At 39.1% G+C, this 22422-nt stretch overlaps 1 protein-coding gene across 1 annotated transcript in view; it reads left to right on the plus strand.

Annotated features, from left to right (window-relative positions):
- eva1c (eva-1 homolog C (C. elegans)) overlaps positions 1–22422 on the plus strand; it is a 150753-nt gene that overhangs the window by 67567 nt on the left and 60764 nt on the right. The window contains exons 3-5 of the mRNA XM_072585499.1: positions 4016–4221; positions 9484–9607; positions 12357–12506. Of these exons, the coding sequence (XP_072441600.1) occupies positions 4016–4221; positions 9484–9607; positions 12357–12506 (480 nt within the window). The remainder of the gene's footprint in view (positions 1–4015; positions 4222–9483; positions 9608–12356; positions 12507–22422) is intronic.

A 22422-nucleotide genomic window follows, 5' to 3' on the forward strand; every position in this document is an offset into this window, starting at 1 on the left:
TAGTCCTACAGTGAACATGATAAAATGCCAGTTGTCACCAGAGAAAAAGTCACATGACAATAGCATGAGAAAACCCATGAGGTCTCACAGCCTGTTGTTCACATGTAGGGAAGGATCGAGAACCAGACTCGTCCTAATGAGATGTGTGTAAGTCATGATGATATAACTGATGATGTCACTCTAAGTAAGAGAAGATGCCAGGAATAAGCATGTGAAGAGAGAAGTCTTGGACACCACATTAGAGAGCTTGTGCTGATAACTTGTTTTGTACAGATGTAAATATAGAAGTATAACAGTGCATGAGGATTAAAGAACCTTAGTTAGAGTTAAGGAAAAGTAGCCTCAAGGACTGTTTATATGCAGACACTAGAGATACTCCAGAGCAGGATCTCAATGTGCAGTTAGCAGTACTATCTCAAAGCACAAAGAACACCAATTTAAAACAAATGACAAAAATCAAAGGCAACATGAAGAACCTCTTTAACAATGGTTATTACCTTTAATACACTGCCTAAGTGTGTGGTGGAAACAGATTCAACTCTGGATTCCAAAAGGGAATCAGGGAATTACCTGAACAGAAAAAAAGCATGCAGGGCTATTAGAAAAAGACAAGAGTATGAGACAAGCTGAGTTCTGAAGAAGGGTCACGGGCCCGAAACATTAACTGTGATTTCTCTCCACAGATGCTGCCAGACCTGCAGTTTCTATTTTTGTTTGATTTCCAGCATCTGCAGTTCTTTCAGTTTTTATTTAGACTAGTTGAGTTGACGTTGTAGACAGCAACAATGGATTCAATGGGCTGAATGGTCTTCTATGCTGAAATCATTCTGTGATTCCATATCAAGCAGCACAGCCTGTTGATGTTTTTATCAGATCTCACCATTTTTAACTTCCTTTGATCATGATCCGTTGTAACATCATTATGAGATTTATGCTTCAGTAAGAATGTACTACCAGTTATTCCAGATAGTCCATAACTGTTTGTTTGAACCAGCACACTCTTCGTGATTATTTATCGGCCTTGGATAACTTGACATTGTGGAACTGCAATGTCAGAATTTCAGAATGTTCCAGTTTTGTCAGTGTATTTTTCTTACTTGGAGATAAATAATCATGAATAACCAGCTTGGCAAAGCAGTGAAACATGTCTTATTTAAGGGAGGTTGGCGTGGAAACATCCTGCTGGAGTTTGTTATCTGAAATGAAATGCCATGGATTCCTCCTACATGATGTGAGCGTTCTAATATGAGCTAGTATATATATCTATTAACTGGCATGATTGGGATATATATTTTTAATCTCAGGGAGATATTTTTAAACATTCATTATCAGGCACTTGTCAGATTTCGAAGTCAGATTCCATTAGACCTTACTGCTGTTATTTTAATGACTATAATAAGTGCTGTTTGATTAATCAAACTGTGCTCTATGTCTTACTGTTTTTTTCTACCATACTGGACTTTTACAGTATAAAGCTGAAAAGATTCAGTAGGCTGCTACAATATGGTGAGTAGATAATTATGCTTCAAAGTTAACAATTGGCTGACCATACAAGAATTACCAGATGAAAATGATAGAGTCTTACATAATTCTAAATTTGAAAATAGATTCCACTTGTTATGTAAGCCAAATTTAAAGAAGTGTAATTAGGATCAATTTCCATGAGAGTTTTCCTATTCTTCTGCCGTAACTTTGATGGACGAACTGTGGACATCCTGGAAAAACAGTGCAAGTATTCCCCTGATTGTGGGTCATTTTGGTGGAAAGGATCTGGAAACCTCTGAAAATGGAATGGAACCCAGTCATGCCATTTGGAATGTGGCAAAAGAAGTGATGATTAATAATAAAAAGTTGACTTGTCTTAAATGAAAAAAAAAGCAGTGCAACAAAAAGTGACATTAGGTGATCATGTGCCAAATGGTGCTACGTAGTCTGTAGAGATACTAGCTGTGCTTTTTGTTTCAGTTTTTACCAAGTGGGAGTCAAGTAACTTAATTGATCTGAAAAGGGAGATGGGAATTATTACAGAGGGATCTAATAAATTTATTCATATTACTACTAGCTTGGAACATGACGCAGGCTATAGAAGGACAATGAAGAATCATAAGGTAGAAGTTTTGGCTCTTTATTTGTCTAATTTTGTACCTACGATTTGTAACTAGGTACTTTGCACCTAGGATGGCGCCATTTTTGGCAATATTGTATACATTTCACTGTACTCCTATACTTTTGTACTTGAGTACATGTGATAATGAAACCTAATTCAAATTCTGATGTATAGACTCGTCCATCCTATGGGAATATCCTCTGGACTCATTTACTCGCTCAAATTAAATGCAGAAGCTGATGGGTTCCTGCCAACTTCACAACTTGCCTGGACTTCCTTGATGTTTGAATTTCCTGCAATCGCAAACCCCCTCTGACACTGGCAAGCTAACATTTACCATGCAAGAGCTGATAGCATGGCAGCAATTTAATAAGCTGTCCCTTATCTGCCATACATTAGCATTGTACTCTGTTTATAAAGCACAGATTGGTATAGGATTTCTTTTAAGCCTTGGCAACTAGATCAACCTTCTCAAAAAATATATATATGTGCACACCATTAGGTCTCTCTCATCCTGTCATGTTGTCCAAATTAATGCTGTGTCATTATTTCATATTCACTACCTCCTGGTTTCCTCCAAAAAAGTTTAATTTCTAAAAATTTACTGATAACAACGGTAAAATATAGATCCAGACTTACTTAGAAAGTGGTAGTGCACAGCAATGAAGATTCTACCTTATGCCATGATAGTCTTTTCTTGTATCCTGTAGTAATCGGTTCTTAACCAGTTTAGTAGATTGAACTGGGATAATTTATCATTTATTCTCATGCCGTAACACTAATTAAAGTAATTTTTCTATAATTGATTGCTGAGGATTTATTGTCACCAAAGAGTTTCTGGCTGTTAGTCTTGGGGCTAAATACAAGACTTGATTTTGCCGTGATAATGTTGATGAATGGGTAAATTAATTAAATGGATGAAAAGCCATACTGTAAATAGAATATCTCAGTGTCTGACTACCTTACTAACATTCTCACTATTAATCTGTCAGTTAAATTATTCCTATACAAAAGGATTGGTAATATGATACTGCTCACATGTATGTGAAGCCAAAGATAACTACTGTTATTGTTTTGCTATTACATAGCTTATTTATTGATATTATAAAACAGTAGCTAGATTACATCAAAGCTCAACAATTTGGTTAACGCTGATTGCTTCTGCTTTTACGTGGCACAGAATGCAGTTAACACCCAAAAATGAATGGCTTGGGGCTGTTGAGAACTGTAAAATATCTGAACCCTAGCCCCAACCCACCACTAACACCTTCCATTTCCATTGAAGGGAGGCCAGGAGCACCAACATTTTAAAAGACAAAGCTGTGTGCCTCCTTTCTATCCCAAGAAGCTCAACTTTCCTGCATCTTGGAAAACCAAGGAATTGGACAAGGTGTGTGAAGTTGGATCTAAGAATTTAAGTGCCATTCTCTATATTCACACAGCCTCCATTAAAACTCTCACCCCATAGCCTTCAAGTTGCAACCGCCCACACTCCACCCAGGCCTCCCACTCCATTAGTTCTTGCCTGAGCCCTCCAACACCCCTTACCAACCTCTGCGACTGCAGTGGAGCAGCTCTCCCTACTGCCAACTATTCCGGATCCACTCCAATGACTGGGATGGAGCCTTCCCCACCAGTTTAGACTCAGACTTAGTCCTTCAGCCTCTCCTCTGGTGTTCCTGGCCCTACTACACCAAACTAGATCAGGTTGGCTTCTTGCTGGTACATGTGTCAGTGACGTCACACACATGCTGTCAGTTTCCACAGTGTGCAAGTTAACCTTGACTTACTGGCTTCCTTTTTGTTTTTCCTATGTACTCCCAATAGGTTAAAAGGTTTTTCTAACAAAAAAAACTCTTCCCGCAGAGCTTTCTTTATATACTCCATATGTTTCTCCTGTTCCTATAGATTACTTATCCAAAGTTTTGCGTCGTCATACAGAGCAAGCTTGTGATGGTGGCCACCTAAACCTATATTGCCCTCGAGGTACAACAATAAGTATACAGTCAGCATTCTATGGACGTAAAGTGCCAAGTTCCCTCTTGTGCCCTGGTTCACGTCCCAGAAGTAGAGCGGAAGAAAATCTAAACTGCACAGCACCAACCACTTTACAGGTACAGCAAGAACTTTATATTTTTTTTACTATCCTAACAATAAAATGTACAATGACAGTAAGAACAACAATTGTGCAATTTTATCATTAGATGATGTTAATAATGGTCATTGTTTCTCAATTATACTCTTCTTGAATCATACAATTTTAGCACCTGCTACAACTATTAGAATAGTTGCATTTCAGCTGAGTCAAGATTCATAAGCCATCAAAGGTTTGTCTGGAAATTGCAAAGTTTATTGATTTTTTTAACTAACTTTTAGTTTGCCCCACAAATCTGATGCATATACAATGGTTTGGCAAAGAACTATCCTTTCTAACATGCAGTTCCAACTTTAGGCTTCAGTATATTTTATCATATCATATTGACAATTGCCAGTTTCTTTAGTCCATGGTAATTGTCTGAAATGTGGTACCTTTTAATAATAATAAATTAATATCTTCCAGTACTTGAAAGTGCCTAAGATATTTCACTAGTCCAAAAGAGGGCCTCACCTAATAATGCAGCAATTGCAACTAAATTATAGAAACCTACCTCTGAGCAAAGAAGCCTGGGTTTAAATCCCACCTGCTCCAGAAATGTATAATGTCATCTCTGAACAGGTTGATTGGGAAAATATGAACATCCAATGTTTTATGAAGCTGTTCACCTGCGCTCGATTGAAGATCTATCATGGTATACATAAGCAAAACCAAGAACTGTGGATGCTGGAATCTGAAACAAAAACAGAAGTTGCTGTAGAAACTCGGCAGGTCTGGCAGCATCTGTGGAGAGAAAGCAGAAAGAACACAGCTTCTGAAGAAGGGTCACTTGCCTTGAAATGTTAACTCTGAGTTTGTCTCACAATTTCTATTTGTGTATCATTATATACAGTTGATCTCCAGAAAAATTGACTTGCAACAGAGATTCAGTGTGATATTGCCAGAGATAATACATCACAGTTCTGAAAACAAACCTGAAAACTATTTTTTCTGCAGCTGTGGTGGTTGATAGAGATCTTCAAAACTATTTTGAGATACGTTAAGATAAATGTTGAACAAAAGGTGCATTTCACCTCAGAGTCTGTGCTCGTGCCTCATGATGGGTGCAAATATTTTACCATCTCTCAAAGAGTGAAGGAAATCTGGATTAGTGGGTATAAGTCATAAAGGGTATGGGTATGCACAAACTCAAATCTGCATAAAATGCAGTTTTTCTATCTCTCTAATTCTCCTATGTATACACGCTTTTTAAAAATTCTTTCATGGGATGTGGCAACATTGACAAGTCCATCATTTATTATTTATCCCGAATTGCCCTTGATAAGATAAGTCACCTTCTTCAATTGCTGCAATGTGATAGGTACACCCACAATATTGGTGAGGATGGAGTTCCAAAATTTTGGCTCATTGACAGAGCAGGAACGATGATGTAGTTCCAAGTCAGGATGTTGTGTGACTTGGTGGGGAACTTGGAGGCATCAGGTGCCATTGTATTTCTAGATGGTAGAGACTGCAGCTTTGCAAGGTGCTGTTGGAGGAGCTTTAGCAAGTTACTGGGATGCGTCATTATTGATGGTACACACTGCTGCCATTGTGCTTCAAGGTGAAGGGGCCAAATATTGAAGATGGTGAATGGGGTCTCAATCAAATGAGCTACCCTTTCGTGAGTGGATTGATCTTCTTAATTATATGCGGATGTTCAAACAGAAATGAAGAGTTAGATTTCACTGCAGTTTCAGGACTGTACTGAAGCAAAAATTGCAAAAATAAAATTACAATGAGCAGAAAATGTGCAATTCTCATCTCTGTTTCTGTCTCTAACTATTTTCACCACATTAGGAAAGGTATCAATTGGGAATTCCATGTGCTGCTTCTTCAAAGCTGCTGGAATCATTCTGACAGTAAACATTTCAGAACTTAATTTTCAGGAAGATGGCCATAATTTGGAAACCTTACTGTATCATATCCGCTGGGTAGATTAGATACAGAAAGAATTTCAAATGTGAGTACAAGTCATGTTGCCTCTTTTGTAGTTTATCATGAAACGATGTTTATTAAAATGAGTAATGAGAGTGCTGTGATTAGAAAGAATAAATGGCCACTAAGTGATGTCTTTTGCTGAGTTACTCCTAGCGGTCAGTTAGCTTAGCTTGCTGGATGGCTGGTTTGCAATGCACAGTGATGCCAGCAGTGAGGGTTTGATTCAAGTACCAGCTGAAGTCACCAAGAAGATTCTGCCTTCTCAACCTTACCCCTTGCCTGAGATGTGGTGACCCTCACGTTAAAGTCACCTCCCTCTAATGTGACAGTAGCCCTGCAGGACTGTAGCAACTTCTGACAACTGGAAAGCTGTCAAGTAGGAGAACAACATTGTAAAAGCAGAAGAGTCTTCAGATGCATTAAAATAAATTTCCACTGGATAAAGTATTATTCTGCATTGTAAAATATTAAAAGGCTAACCTAGTTTGAGAGGAATAGCAACTTGTTTAAATTATGCTATTAGCTATTATTAAGACCTGTGTGACTATTTGAAAATATTGACAGATGCCTGAGCTTTCATTCACTTTGTGCAGAACGACTTAACCATCTGTTTGGCTGTTTGCAAATTGTGACGGAAGTAACAGTTCTTGGCTTCCTTCAAAGTGATAATGGATTCTGTACTGCAAGGTTTATTTCTGAAATTTTCCAGGTTACAGTGAGTTTTAATTGACAGCTTGGCTGCCTTCCAAAGCACTAATGAACATTATATATGTACTTGTACTGGGAATATGAATTTGATGCTTCTGACACATTTCTGACTCTTTTTAAATAATTAATGAAAAGTATGCATTGCTGGCCAGATCAACTATTATTGCCCAACCCTAGTTGCCCTTACGAAGGTAGTGGTGAGCTGCCTTCTTGTACTGTTGCAATCTGTTTAGTGAAGGTACACCCACAGTGTGGCTAGGGAGACATTCCAGGGTTTTCACCCAGGCACACTGAAGGAAGCAATTGTTCAAGGATAATAAAGGGTTCCAAGTTATTTCTCAAGATAGTTATTTATTTTGACAGATTCATGAGATTTTTAAAGTAGACAAAATTTTAATGCCTATAAAACTGTTGTTTGTTTTAACAGATTTAGGAGCTTTTCAAAGATCTCTGTATGTTCTTGAGGACCTGTGAATCATCTATAATGTGGTTATGGTGTGAAGGATATGCAGAGGGGGTATAAAACAGCTTTCCTGCTAACTTTCTTTTCTTCTGTGTGGACCGTCAAGGTTGGACACAGCAACCACTTCTGGGACAGGAAGTCAGTGCTGTGATTAGTGTTGGTATGGCAATCACTGTGCACAGACCCTTGAAGTAGCTGCACCTGCATAGAGTTTAGAGCGAAGGTTAATGAAAAGTGAGTGGATTGGGGTGAAAAGAGTGACAGGGTCGAAGTTGAGGGGCACAGAAATGAAAGCAGGGAAGGGGTAGGGATAATGGGTGAGAGTGAGAGATACTTTGCACCAATTGGATGAACTAGGCCAATGTTTCTGTAGATGGAGGCTGGCCTTTTAAGGGAACTGCCTTAGCATCAGCCTCCTCTGTCTCAAGGAGAGGCAATGGCCTACTGGTGTTATAGCTGAAATGTTAATCTAGAGACCTAAATAATGTTCTGGGGAACTCAGTTCGAATTCTGCCACGGCAGGTAATGGAATTTGAATTCAGTAAGCTCTACAATTCTATCTAATGATGACCACGATGGTTGATGGGAAAAGCCGATCGGTTCACTAATGTCCTTTAGAGAAGGAAACTGCCATCCTTATCTGGTTTGGCCCTCGTGTGACTCCAGACCAACATCAACGTGATTCTTCACTAACATCTGGGTTATTCGGGATGTGCCATAAATACTGCCCAAGTTAGCGACGCCCTCATCCTGAGAATGAATTTTTTTAAAAATGTTGGATAATGACATTGAGAAAATCCTGAATTTCAGATTCCTGCCTCCATGTTGAAAATCCATGTCATGAGTGCATGTTTACATGAGTTTTTCTTTAAAAATATTATGTGGTAGAAATCACTGGTGTCACCTTTCATAAAGATCTACCTTTTATGGTTTTTATTCTCATGCCAGAGCTTGGGGAGGAACTCATCTGTAAAGTGAAGTAGAGCAGAAATTTATATACCACCAATCTCATGCTCCCTGACATTGAGATGAACAGGAATTGGCAAGTAGATAAAACTTAGTCTTGGACTAATAGCTGTTGTCTGGGAGAACTCAGTGAGAAGCCAGTGACCACATTCCATTCCATTCAGTGTTGCATAGCTGGGAAAATGTTAGTTTATGTTGGGGAGCGAGAGAGAGAGAGAGACTGGATACTAAAAGAGCCAAGGAGAGCAAAAGCAAATTAGAGAAGCAAGAGGGAATGTGTTAGACATGAACAGTGAATCCAGATTGGATTTGTTTTGGGCTGATAACGGCTTAGTCAAATAGAGACAACAAATGGATTCAGCTACTTGGAGGAAAACAGATATTTGGAACAAATGAAGGATGGAGGCTGAGCAGGAGAATATTAAAGTCAAACCAAAGAGGAAGTTAAAATTATGACTACGATATGTAATTTTAATGATGTTCCTCTTTTCTTCAATGCAAATATAGTAATCACACTCAAGAAACAACAATGTGAGTTCTTAATTTGAAGTTAAGACCATCTGCAGGTGTTATTCACTTGGAGGCCAAGATTATACCTCTGATTTCTTCTCCACCTATTTGCAGACTGATTACAAATCATGCAGCAAATATTCCATCCTGTCATGGTGGTAACTATGGATAGTAATTTAAGATATGATCCCTTAATGGTATATCATATCACAGCAGCTTCATAGGGACCTAAATAATCCATAGCATCTGAATTTGCTTGGAACAATTGACGCATTACAGACATTTTGCTATCTTGCAGAGTTACATCTGTTCTTAGAATGACTTTTTGATTTGTACTTGGACTTTCTTTGAGTTAATTTTGTTGTAAGCATTACAGAAAGTTTTAACATATTTGGTAAAAATGCTGGTCAACCAAAGCGATGTTTAGCCATCATAATTATTGCCAAAGTACACTCTCTGGAATATTGTCTAATGTTGACTGCAGATTCTAAGCATTTCTGTTCTTTGTTCAAAAGTTTTTAAAAAGTTCTTAATGCATTTGGTTTTTAAAGCTATTTAGATCACACTTTCAATCTAATAGTGTTTCATGGGCTTGTGCTTTCAGATAATTCTCTTTATTCCTGAACTCTGTCTCTTTGCTTTCATTCTTGCCAGAAAATACTGGACGAATGCCAGGATCAGCAATCCTGCCAGCTTCTTGTCAATAGACGTGTTTTTGGACTTGACCCTTGTCCAGGCACCAGCAAATACCTCCTTGTGTCCTACAAATGCAAGCCGAGTAAGTAATACATCCACACTTAATGAATGCATATTTTCTGGATCAAGCTCTCTGTTTGAGTTACATAGGGTGGCTAGCAAAATTGTATAATTAGGTATAAATATTTGATGTGATCTACCTTATAATGATAACAAAATCATATCTTATTCATAGTCAATTTGTACAAATCCATCTAATTTGGCCCTTAACGTCACTTTGTAATTCAGATTTAACTATTATTAATATCTGTGAGCCAATACAATGACATCTGTTTTCATTTGTTAATTCACTTCCATTTTGTCTTGTTCCAATAGAAGTCCGAAAGAAAGGACACTGGTCAGCAACTTAGCACTAAAGTGTCGTAGTCTTTTCTCCCACTGTGTTCCCATTCCAAATGCATGTCTCAACCTGTTCTCAGTGGGGAGGTGGAAAGGTTTGGAATGTGGCCCTCGCCACAGCAATAGCATCCAAGAGCAGATGGTAGAAAGAGTGATTCAAATAGAAAGAGTTTAGTCAGTCAACATCAGTTTTCCATTTCAGCAGGATAGCATTCGTATTCCTAAATGTGGCAAGCATAGCTGCCAGTTTTTAATGATTGTAGGCAAAATAAGACATTATGTCCAATGATTTTTTTTTTCTTGTTTTAGCTTCTGAACTATTACTTCTGAAAAATAGAACATATTTCCATTTTGGTCAGCAGAAAAGTAGTCTGACATTAGGTATTGCATCCCTCCTGGCCTACCGACAAATTGCACTAGTTTCAGCCTCAGAAGTACACTACTTAATGCACTGATGTCTCATTTTCTGGATTAAGCACTATTCAAATTATGATGACTCTAAATAACTGTTAATGGAGATTGTTAGTAGCTAACAACAGATAGTGTGATAACAAGGCCTGGTGTATGGGCTAGGGGTAGGGACATGAGAGAGCTCAAGCCCGAAAGTTGCTGAGCTCGATACTGAGTCCGAAAGGCTGCAGGGTCCTGGGGGAAAATGAAGAGATGATTGAGCCTGCTTCAAATGTACAGAACACTCAAGACCACTAAAATAGGTTAATCACGAATCAGTGTGGGTCACATTTGTGTCCAAGAAATGAAGGTACACTAAACTACCCAGAATTTTTCATCTGAAGCTTTCAGTGATCAGCAGCACTTTGAATCAGAAACATATGAATGAAGAGCAAAAGTGAGCCACTCAGCCTTTTGAGCCTGTTCCTCAACTCAGTACGATCCTTGGCTGATCTGATTTCAACCTCAATTCCTTCTTACCCTGATCGTCTTTCACCCATTTGCTTATCAAACATCTCTCTACTTCTGCTGTAAAAATATTCAACTACTCTATTTCCAGTGCTTTTTGAGGAAAGTGTTCCAAAGACTCAATCCACTGTGAAAAAAAAATTCTCCTTAACTCTGTTAAAGAGTTCTAGTTTCACCCACTAGAGGAAACATCCTTTTCACACCCACCCTCCCACCCCAGGATCTTGTTCAGTCACGTTGCCTCTTACTCTTCAAGCTTCCAGTGTTTAACCTTTGCTCATAAGACAACCCACTAATTCTGGTGATTAGTCAAGGTAAAGCTTCTTTCTAACCCTTTTCCATTGTTCTTTAAATAAGGAGATCTATACTGCATACTACGCTAAATGTGGTCCCGCCAATTCCCTGCAAAACAGAAGCATTACCTCTCTACTTTTGTATTTAAATGGCCCTTGGAATAAATGATAAAATTCTATTAGCTTTCCTAGTTATTTGCCGTATCTGCAGACTAACTTTTTGCAATTCTTCCACTAGGATACCCAGATCTCTCTGCATCTCCAAGCTTTTCAATCTCTCACCATTTAGATAATGCACTTCTGGCTTATTATTTCAGCCAAAATGGATAATTTCACATGCTCTTTCACTGTGTTCCGTTTGCCAGACATTTGCCTAATTACTTACTCCATCTAATATCCCCTTATATCCTCCTTATGTCCTCTTCACAACTTATTTTCTTTCCTATCTTTACATCATCAGCGAATTTAGCAACCATACCTTCAGTTCTTCCATGCAAGTCATTTATATAAATAGTTAAATGTTGAGAACAATGGTATTAATCCCTATGGCATACCATTTGTTACCTCTTGCCAGTCTGAAAAAGACATATTTATGCTTACTCTCTGTCTCCTGCTAGCTATCCTATCTTCTATCTATGCCAATATGTTACCCCATATGCAATAATCTTTAATGTGACTCCTTATCAAGTGCCATTTTAAAAATTAACCATAGTTCATCCACCCCTTTTCCTCAGCACATATTACTTCAAACTAATTTTGACAGTAGAATGATGGAACAGAAAGCACGATTTACAAATAAAACATTCAGGACTAATTTCAGAATGTTCTTAACACAAAGATTAATCCACAAACAGCAGACCACCTTTCGGTATGGTAGTGGAAGTCAAAACTGTGAAAGCATTTCAGAAGCTATTCGAAGAGCTAATGTTGACGAAGGGCGGGAGTTTAAAAAATCTAAATTAATGACTTAAGACAGGATGAAAAGCATTTCTATCCTGGCAACAAATATCGGAGCGGTCAATGACCGTTGAAAAGTTAGTGAAAAGTTCCACTTTGAATTTTGTTATTGGATGGTGAAAGGAGAAGCTGCGAAGTTTACATGAAATTTTTCTTTAAAAGTAGAACTGACAGTTTTATGCATTAAAGAAAATTACAATTGTTGCAGCCAATTAGACATGTTGCAATTTATTTACAATGATTTAATTCTGCCTTTTCTTACAGATGAGTACAAAAGCAAAGTCGTCTGTGAGGGGAAAGCACTTAAACTGCGCTGTAAAAACTCTACATTGATCAACATCTATTCTGCAACGTATGGCAGAATGATGAATGGAAATAAGGCTTGCCCTTCAAACCTTAAACTGCCTGATATAGGTATGTTGAGTATAGGGGTTGGGACATCATTTTGCGGCTGTTCAGGACATCGGTGAGGCCACATTACGAATACTGTGTTCAGTTCTGGTCTCCCTGCTATATGAAAGATGTTGTTGAACTCGAAAGGGTTCAGAAAGGATTTACAAGGATGTTGCCGGGATTGGAGGGTTTGAACTATTGGGAGAGGCTGAATAGGTTGGGGCATCAAAGGCTGAGGGATGACCTTACTGAGGTTTGTAAAATCATGAGGGACGTAGATAGGTAGGGTCTTTTTCCCAGGGTAGGGTAGTCCAAATCTAGAGGGTGTAGATTTAAGGTGAGAGGGATAAGGGATCTGAGGGACAACTTTTTCATGCAGAGGGTGGTGTGTGTATAGCACTATCTGCCAGAGGAGGTGGTGGATGCAGATACCATTACAACATTTAAAGGCATCTGAATAGGTATATGAAAAGGAAGGGTTCAGAGGGTTTTGGACAATATGCTGACAAATGGGACCAGATCAGTTTAGGATTTTTGGTTGATGCGGATGAGTTGGACTGAAGCGTGTGTCTCCGTGCTGTATCACTCTATTGCTCTATGTTATATGGAGCCCATTAAGAACATGGTTTGGTTCTTAATGGCTGCACACTGTGAACACTGAGGATAGAGTTTGAGAGTATAAATATAAAACCTTGAAAAACCCTCTTCTTTGAACTTCAGCTGAAATCTAGACTTTATGAGAGGATTATTTCCTTAGTTGAATGATAGATGGCACGGTGGCACAGTGGTTAGCACTGCTGCCTCACAGCACCAGAGACCTGGGTTCAATCCCCGCCTCAGGCGACTGACTGTGTGGAGTTTGCACGTTCTCCCCGTGTCTGTGTGGATTTCCTCCCACAGTCCAAAGATGTGCAGGTGAGGTGAATTGGCCATCCTAAATTGCCTGTAGTGTAGGTAAGGGGTAGATGTAGGGGTATGGGTGGGTTGTGCTTCGGCGGGGCGGTGTGGACTCGTTGGGCCGAAGGGCCTGTTTCCACACTGTAAGTAATCTAATCTCATAGACAGAAATTAGTTTTGTTATAAATGAAAATAATGGTGATGTGATGATCTTATGTAATTAATAATCCCCACAAATCAGTTCAAATTCCACCCTGGCCAGCTTGAGAAATTGGATTTAGTTTTTTTAAAAAGTCTGAAAATGAAAAGCTTGTATAAAACAAAAAGTTGTCAAAACATAGTCTAAAAGTGCTAAATACCTGGTTCATGATGGACCTTTTTGGAAGGAAACCTGCCACCCTTTTTGGGGCTGGTCTGTATGTTACTCCAGTTTCACCTAAATGTTTGATATTCGAACTATCCACTAGCATCACCCAGGCAATAAATGCTGGCCTTGCCACTGATGCCCACATCCCAAGAATGAAATCTATATAAGAAAACTCGATTATGTGATATGTATTGTTACAGCCGCAATATCACACAATCCTAGCTACATTAACAAGATAGCAGTGACATCTCTGAGTCAAATTCTTTGGTCCCTATTACTTTAAGGGATTGAATCTATCAAATCACTATCCAAAATGCCAAAAGCACTATCAACATCTATATCCCCATTTTGTGTGGCATGATGGCTCAGTGGCTAACACCAGGGACCCGAGTCCGATTCCTGCCTCGGGTGACTGTCTGTGTGGAGTTTGCCCATTCTCCCAGTGTCTGTGTGGGTTTCCTCTGGGTGCTCTGGTTTCCTCCCACAATCCAAAGATGTGCAGGTCAGGTGAATTGGCCATGCTAAATTGTGCATAGTGTTCAGGGATGTGTAGGTTAGGTGTGTTAGTCAGGAGTAAATATAGGGTAGGGGAATGGGTCTGGATGGATTACTCTTCGGAGGGTTGGTATGGACTTGTTGGGACAAATGGTCTGTTTCCTCACTGTAGGTCATCTATCTAATTGTTTTAATAAACATCAGGATCTTTCTGTGCCAGTAAGTTGATGTTAAGTATTCTATTGGATCCTGATGCTGGTGAAGCACATACGACAATCAGCTCATAAGGCTGCCTGCAGGACCGTTACAGGGTTTACTGCCAGCCTAATTAGGATAGAACTGTTGAGCTGTGGTGCTGTTTGCTGCTTTAGGTGTATTCCACCATTTATTGACCTCTGAGGGATTCAATGGGATCAGCATTCTGCTCCTTCTGGTTGTACAATAAGGTGAGTAAAAAAATTACCGTTGTGTGGCAGTCTCTAACAACCCTTTAAAGATCACCTGTTTACTGTGAAATGCCTACAGCTCAATACACAATGCATCTGGCACAGAATGAATGCCTGTCCATTGAGGTTATGTTTGCACAATGTTATGTCTGTTCATAGGCACAGATGTGTGCTACTGTTGTGCAGGGTATGATACAGAGGAGATGCTGATGTATTGGTAATGTCAATGGACTAATAAGCAGATCTCCAGGTTAATGTACTGGGGACATGTGATTGAATCCTATCCCTGCACGTGGTGAAATTTGAATTCACTAAAAATCTTGAAGAAGAAAGCTTGCATTATGGTGTTAATTAACGTGAAAACCAAACTGATTTGCTGTTATCTTTTAGAGAAGGAAATCTTCAGTCCTTCCCTAGTCTGGCCTATGTGTGACTCCAGACACACACCAATGTAGTTCACTCCTAATTGTTCACTCCAGTTGGTTGTGAAAAATAAATGCTGGCCTAGTCAACGATGCCCACATCCATAAAATAAATTTGAAAAAGGTAGTGCCAGTATTACACCCTCCAGATTCTATTCATACTTTCCAAATCAAGCTATTTCTCAAGACTAGTCAAGCCCTTGGTAGGATATTTGCTTTCATGAAGACTTTTTGCCAAGACTACCATTCTAGTAGTTTAACCTAGTGTCTTGAATTCAGAATCAGTAACTGGATAAGTGCATTTGATTTGGCAGCGTTCAGTTGGATTTCATTTTAAAGTTACTTCCACATGTGGTAACTGAATTGTTTTGTTTATGTTAGTAGTTTAAAGGAATTTCTGAGATTTGAACATGGCAAAATCTAAATAATTTTCCAAAGTACTCTGATTTCGCCTTGCAAAGGTTTTATTTTAAAGCTAACACAGTATGTGTGCTTAAAATTTATCTGATATATTATTCACTGAATGCATAATAGACCTATTCAAAAAGTAAAATGGATTTGTTTACAGAATTTGTTACAAGGGAGCTATTGATTTTATTGAGATAATATTATATGGCACCCGACCATAAAATGATTCTGCTTGTATGAACATGAGTTCCAGGAATTTCATCATCAGACAATCCATAACTGAATAGCCTAACTCTCATGGTTAGAGGAAACTGCAGCAATGAGAGTAAATGGCTCATACAGAATTAAAACTTGGAAACAATATATAATTTAATCAAAAGAACAGAAGCCAAGATGGCCTGCCAAGGAACTAAGTGTGAATGTTTGGGGCAACAGTTTTACAGTTACCTAGGAGTTACAGCACATTTCAATCTCTCTCACTTTGCCTGGGTAGCAATTAAGATAAGTAAGTCAGACCCAAGGAGTGCCTGATTTTACTCAGAATTGGGAATATTTTGAAGGGGATCTCCTGATGCAAGGTAGCTGCATATCAGAAGTTTAAATGTTCTGGGGAATCACCACACAGTTAGCACATCAGGACTTCCGAAGGTATGTCTGGTCTCACATGATCTTATGAATGGAAGAATTGGATTAGTTTGTCTTTATGAACATCAAGGGCACATTTGTATTGTAGTTACTGGTACAAGATCAATAGCTATAAGCATTAGTTTTTAACCAAGCAGCACTGCAGTTACAGGGCTAGATTTGCAATCCGTGGTGAAATAATGCCAATCAATACTAACCTCGAAGAAAACTGCCCACAAGGATCCAAAAACCTCTGCATGTAGACTTCCACTGTCTCAATGGCAGTTTAAATTCAAGTTAAAGGGATCTTCACCCATCCAGTAGCAGCAACGTTAGCCAGCAAGATGAGAAGAACAGTGTAGTGCTGGAAAAGCACAGCTGGTCAGGCAAACATCCAAGGAGCAGGAAGATCCATGTTCAGTTGGATTTCATTTTAAAGTTACTTCCACATGTGGTAACTGAATTGTTTTGTTTATGTTAGTAGTTTAAAGGAATTTCTGAGATTTGAGCATGGCAAAATCTAAATAATTTTCCAAAGTACTCTGATTTCGCCTTGCAAAGGTTTTATTTTAAAGCTAACACAGTATGTGTGCTTAAAATTTATCTGATATATTATTCACTGAATGCATAATAGACCTATTCAAAAAGTAAAATGGAAGCAGAAGCTCTTCATCATTCCTGATGAAGACCTTTTGCTCAAAACGTCGATCCTCCTGCTCCTCAGATACTGCCTGACCGGCTGTGCTTCTTCAGCACTACAAACTTGAATCCAATCTCCAGCAATCCTCACTTTCTCCAAGCAGGATGAGCAGCAAATCACATTGACATAATGGCACAGACAGCAAATCTGAAAGTAAACATCACAGGTTATCATTTTTAATTATTATTTCACAAGCTGCTGTGGAATATTGAATTGTGTATGGGCTTTCTCTGATTAGTTAAACTTTTGCACATTTTAGCCCAATGTTATCTTGTGGAACACAGCTTTTATATATCATGAAATGATGGACAATCTCATGGTGGATGAGACAAACCATATCACAGACAGGATTTGGATGTTTGATGGAACCTATTTATAGCTGCAGTTATTCATAGAATCACAGAATCCCTACAGTATGGAAACAGGCCTTTGGCCCAACAAGTCCACACCGACCCTCCAAAGAGTAACTCCCACAGACCGATTCCCCTACCCTGTTATCCTATATTTTCCCCTGACTAAAGCGCCAAACCTACACGTCCCTGAACACTCTGGGCAATGTAGCATGGCCAATTCACCTAACCTGGAGAAAGTGAGGACTGCAGATGCTGGAGATCAAGTATGTGGTGCTAGAAAAGCACAACAGGTCAGGTGGCATCTGAGAAGCAGGAGAATTGACATTTTGGGCATAAGCCCTTCATCAATTCACCTAACCTGCACATCTTTGGACTGTGGGAGAAAACTGGAACACCTGGAAGAAACCCATGCAGACTCAGGCAGATACAGACAGTTGCCCAAGGCTGGAATTGAACCCAGGTCCCCAGTGCTGTGAGGCAGCAGTGCTAACCAATGAGCCACTGTGCTTGTGGAGTCAAGTCTTTGCTGATGTTCCTGTCCTGCTAAGATGTATCCTTTTAACTGTGTGAATGGTATATTCTTTAGGTTTGTCCAGAAGCTCCTTTTAGAAATATTTGATGAGTGTAGGGAAATGATGAATTCCACAAATATTTCAGCGAAGTTAGCTTCAGTGAAATCACATTCTGTACCTTAGGCTGATGTCAATGCTATGAATTAGTGGGGCTGTTGTCAGTATGACATGAACTCAAGCCTACCTTTCCTCAAATAGACCCAAACTTCAAATTGATCTTCACAAATCCAAAACAATATTCTAGATCTTTACATTCATCGTCAGAACTGCCAAACAGTTTTATCCTTCTCAGTCCTTCAGTGCCCAAAATGAGAAGTTTTACTGTCTGTTATCCTTTGTCAGTTATCTGTTGATCCATAAAGATCCTTAAAGTAAAATTCCTTCTTCAAATAACTGAAGTTCTGACAGAAGAGTAATCATGTGCCAGAGAATTGTGTGCTTTCTTTTCAATTCCATTGTGCCTTTTATGCTCTTTAAAATGTCAATGTAAGAATCTGTATGGTAATGTAATACTTTTCTGTGACTTGGTGTTGGCTTCTCTGCTTTCTTCGATATTACACTTTGCTGCAACTTCAATTGCAAGTGCGTAGTAGCAGCTTTTTTTACCAGTAGGAAACATTTATACCAAAAATAGGAGTGTTTTGTTTATTTTCATGCTAATTTGGGAGAAGAAGGGGATGGAATTGACTGATGTCTGGATACAGGTAAACCTTTTTTGAACGTACAAATTAGGAGCAAAAGTTATTGCATTTGTCGGGGGGTGGAAACACATCTTTGGTCTTATTTAAGGAAGGATGTAATTGCAGTGGAGGCAATTCAGAGGAGGTTTACTGAATTGAAACTTAAATTGAATGTAATGTTCATGCATTGAAAGGGCTACCAAGCTTATTTTTAACTAATTTTTAGGATGTCAGCAAATCTGGAAAATCAATGATTTATTGTCAAATCCTCATGTTCAAATCAATCGAATGAGATGTTAGACCATTTTAGGATGAACTACAATAGTATGAAGCTAAAGTTGCATATGATCAAACTGAGCAAAGACGTTTTAGTCAGGTAAACCAGGGCAGGACTTATGGTAGTACTCTAGGGAGTGTTGCTTAACAAAGAGACTTGGCATGCAGGTGCATATAATCTTGAAAGTGGAGTCACAGGTAAATAGGGTGATGAAGGGGGTGTTTGACATGCGTGCCTTCATTGGTCAGAACACTGAGTATAGGAGTTGGGCTGTCATGCTCTGGCTGTACAGGACATTGATGAAGCCACTTTTAAAATTCTGCATAAAATTCTAGTTGCCCTTCTATTTGAAGGATGTTGTTAAACTTGAGAGGGTGCAGAAAAGATTTACAAGAATGTTGCTAGGACTGGAAGGTTTGAGTTATGGGGAGAGGCTGAATAGGTTGGGGCATTTTTCCCTGGGGCATCGGAGGCTGAAGGGTGACCTTATAGAGGTTTATAAAATCATGAGGGGCATGGATAGGGTGAATAGCTATATTCTTTTTCCTAAGGTTGGGGAGTCCAAACTGGAGGACATAGGTTTAAGGTGAGAGGGGCAAGATTTAAAAAGGACCTGAGGGGTAACACAGAGGTGGTGCGTGTATGGAATGAGCCACCAGAGGAAGTGGTGGAGGCAGATACAATTACAACATTAAAAAGGCATCTGGATGGGTATATGAAAAGGAAGGGTTTAGAGAGATATGGGCCATAAGCTGACAAATGAGACGAGGTCAGATTGGGATGTCTGGACAGCATGGACGGGTTGGACCAAAAGGTCTATTTCCATGCTGTAGATCTCTATGTCTCTAAGGCATCCCTCCTGTATGGACACTTGCGAACCAATTGGATTTTTAACAATTACCTTTCACCTTCATGGTCACTCTTACCAAAAGCAGCTAAAGTTTATGAGGCGACAGAAACAGTTAAAGTCAAACCACTGCTTTAAACCTGTACTGCAGGGCAAGCAAGCAAAAGGATAAACTTGGAGAAAACAAGTTCAAGACTGATGTTGGGAAACGCGTATATACGTGTATGAAATTACAGTGTCTGTAATATCTCCCAGGCAGAATAATAGATCTCAGATTTCAACACAAGAATGATGTAGTTAGGTCAAATCATTTCTTTAATCCAAATGTATCATTATAATTTATTGTAAGATACTTTTAGAGCTGTGCATTCTGAAATCCAACTGTATCTGCTGATCTTAGATAATGTGGAGGTCAGGTATAGTATTAAATAAATATGATAGCCTAAACCAAATTTCACTCCATCATTGTTAGAATTGTTTTGTTAAAGCCAAATTTGTTATTTCCAGTCACAGATATACAGTGCTAATCTAGCAATGAAAATAAGCACAATTTTAGAGAGGAATTCATGGTTTGTGGTTGTCAAAGCTTTCTCTTATTTATTTGCAAACGGCTCAACATTGAAATGTTGAAAACAGCCTTTGAATCAATAACAGTTATTGAATGGGTCTCATTGTTTTTTAAAAAAAGCAGTTCCATTTTCTATAGATGTTGCCGGAATAGCATCACATTAATGAAAAAAGTGGCCTTAGCTACATATTGTTTTGTTCTTGTCATTATTTAAAACCTAGTAAATTTACCTATTTATTTTCTGAGTGATAGTGATTAAGAATGGGATAGTTGTGGGGCCTCTTCCTATCTATTCATCAATTAATGTGTCTGGAAGCAGCAGGACTGCAGAGTTCAGATCTGATCTGTTGGTTACAGGATTGTTTAGCTTGGTCTATCACATGTAGTCTGGTCTTGTGGCTTCACTAAGTAGATAGCTCATTATTACCTATTTCTGCTCCTGGCATGTTCTGGTAGAGTGAAGGTAGAGTGAAGTATGTACTGGTTAATCAGACACCAGTGGCTTCTGGTTCCTGAGGCTTGCTGATTGAGGCCTAATGTTTGGGGGAATCCAATAGTGAGGAGGTAAGACATTTTTATCTTCTTGCTGTGCATTGGGGTTTTGAGGAAGGAGAGGTCTGGGGGGAGGAGGTGGTCAGAAACAGACAAGGTGGTGATGGCTTTCGAAGGTCATCCCCTTGCCTCAATCCATGCATTTGATTACCCCCAGTTTGGGATAAGTGGAGGCTCCTCTCTAAGCAAGCAGGATGCCATAGTTTTGTCGTCAGGAAATGAGCAAGCTTTTTGTGCATCAGGGAGGCATGTGATTGAGGAGCTGGCGAATTAAGGCCCTTAAGTGACCATTAGCTGACAACTGAAGACCTGAGAAAGTCCCTATAGGATGTTGTTGCCAAGTATTTAGTTATTGAGTTGGTGAGAAGAGGGTGAGTATGTGTCCAGAATCAAATTGCTGCACTATTTCCCCTTCTTGCTACTTCCCTCACTACCTCTTGGGAGGGGAAAGCTCAGTCCAATGTCATCTCTGCTTGATCCCACAATGTGCTGTTTTGAGAAATTGTCTTAAACAAATTTCAGACCTTATCCACCTAACACTGCTGTCAATTTGATTTATCTGGTGTATTTTCAGTATTTGACCTTATTTCAGATTTACAGCTTCTGAAGTTTTTTTTGTATAAATAGTCTTGAATCTCAGATTCAAAACAAGAAGAAGATACTAGATAAAAAAATTCATTCTGTCGCTATGCATTGAAGTAGTAAAAACACCTCAGAAGGTTTCTTCTGGGAAAATGTTCATGATTTCAATCAAGATAAACCACACAGCAACTAGAGGAGTTCTTACTTTATCATATCATTTCAATGAAATGGAGCTTCATGTCCCATTGTTCTGGAAGTTTAGTGCAGAGAATACTGCTTCAGTAAACAACCAATTTTAAAGTATAAAATAATATCATAGAAGCTACAGATGTGAATCAAAACTTCAACTAATTGTAGAATTTCTACAGTGCAGAAGCAGGTCATTCAACTCATAGGGGCTGCAGTGACCTTCTAAAGAGCATCCCACCCAAACTCATTCTCCCCCAATTTTATTCCCTATAATCCCACATTTACCATAGCTAATCCCCCTAACCTACACAACCCTGGATACTACGGACAATTTAGCATGCTCAATCTACCTAGCCTGCACATCTTTGGACTGTGGCAGGAAACCAGAATACCCAGAGGAAACCCATGCAGGCACAGGGACATCATGCACACTCCACACAGACAGTTGCCCAAGGGTGGAATTGAACCTGGGTCCCTAGCACTGTGAGTCAGCAGTGCTAACCACTGAGCTATTGTGCCACCCCTTGCTTCGCTCTATGCATCTGATTGACCCCAGATTGGGACAAGTAGAGGCTCCTCCCTTAGCAAACAGGTTACTATGGTTTCACAGACAGGAAACTAGCCCAACTAATGGTCTTGCACTTGTCTCCAGAGGTCAAACGACCTCTCCCTTAAAAACATATAAACCTGACTCAGATGTCTTTTATTAACCAACAGTGTGGAGGAATGCAATATTAGCACAGGAAAACTAATTTACTCATAAATATGGTTTTCTAAAATAATGTTATGTTTCTGTGTGCACCAAAACTTGGCAATTGGTGGGAGGATAATAGCTATTTGTTAATTGCCTGTCTCCAAGAGACCATAAATGGATAACAAAATATAGTGCACTCAATAGTATTGAGGCATTGTTGACCTAGATTTTGCTCAAGTCAGGTATCCTGCAGAATAACCTATT

Source organism: Chiloscyllium punctatum, chromosome 15 (genome assembly GCF_047496795.1).
Source record: "Chiloscyllium punctatum isolate Juve2018m chromosome 15, sChiPun1.3, whole genome shotgun sequence".
In the NCBI taxonomy this organism is placed as follows: Eukaryota; Metazoa; Chordata; class Chondrichthyes; order Orectolobiformes; family Hemiscylliidae; genus Chiloscyllium; species Chiloscyllium punctatum.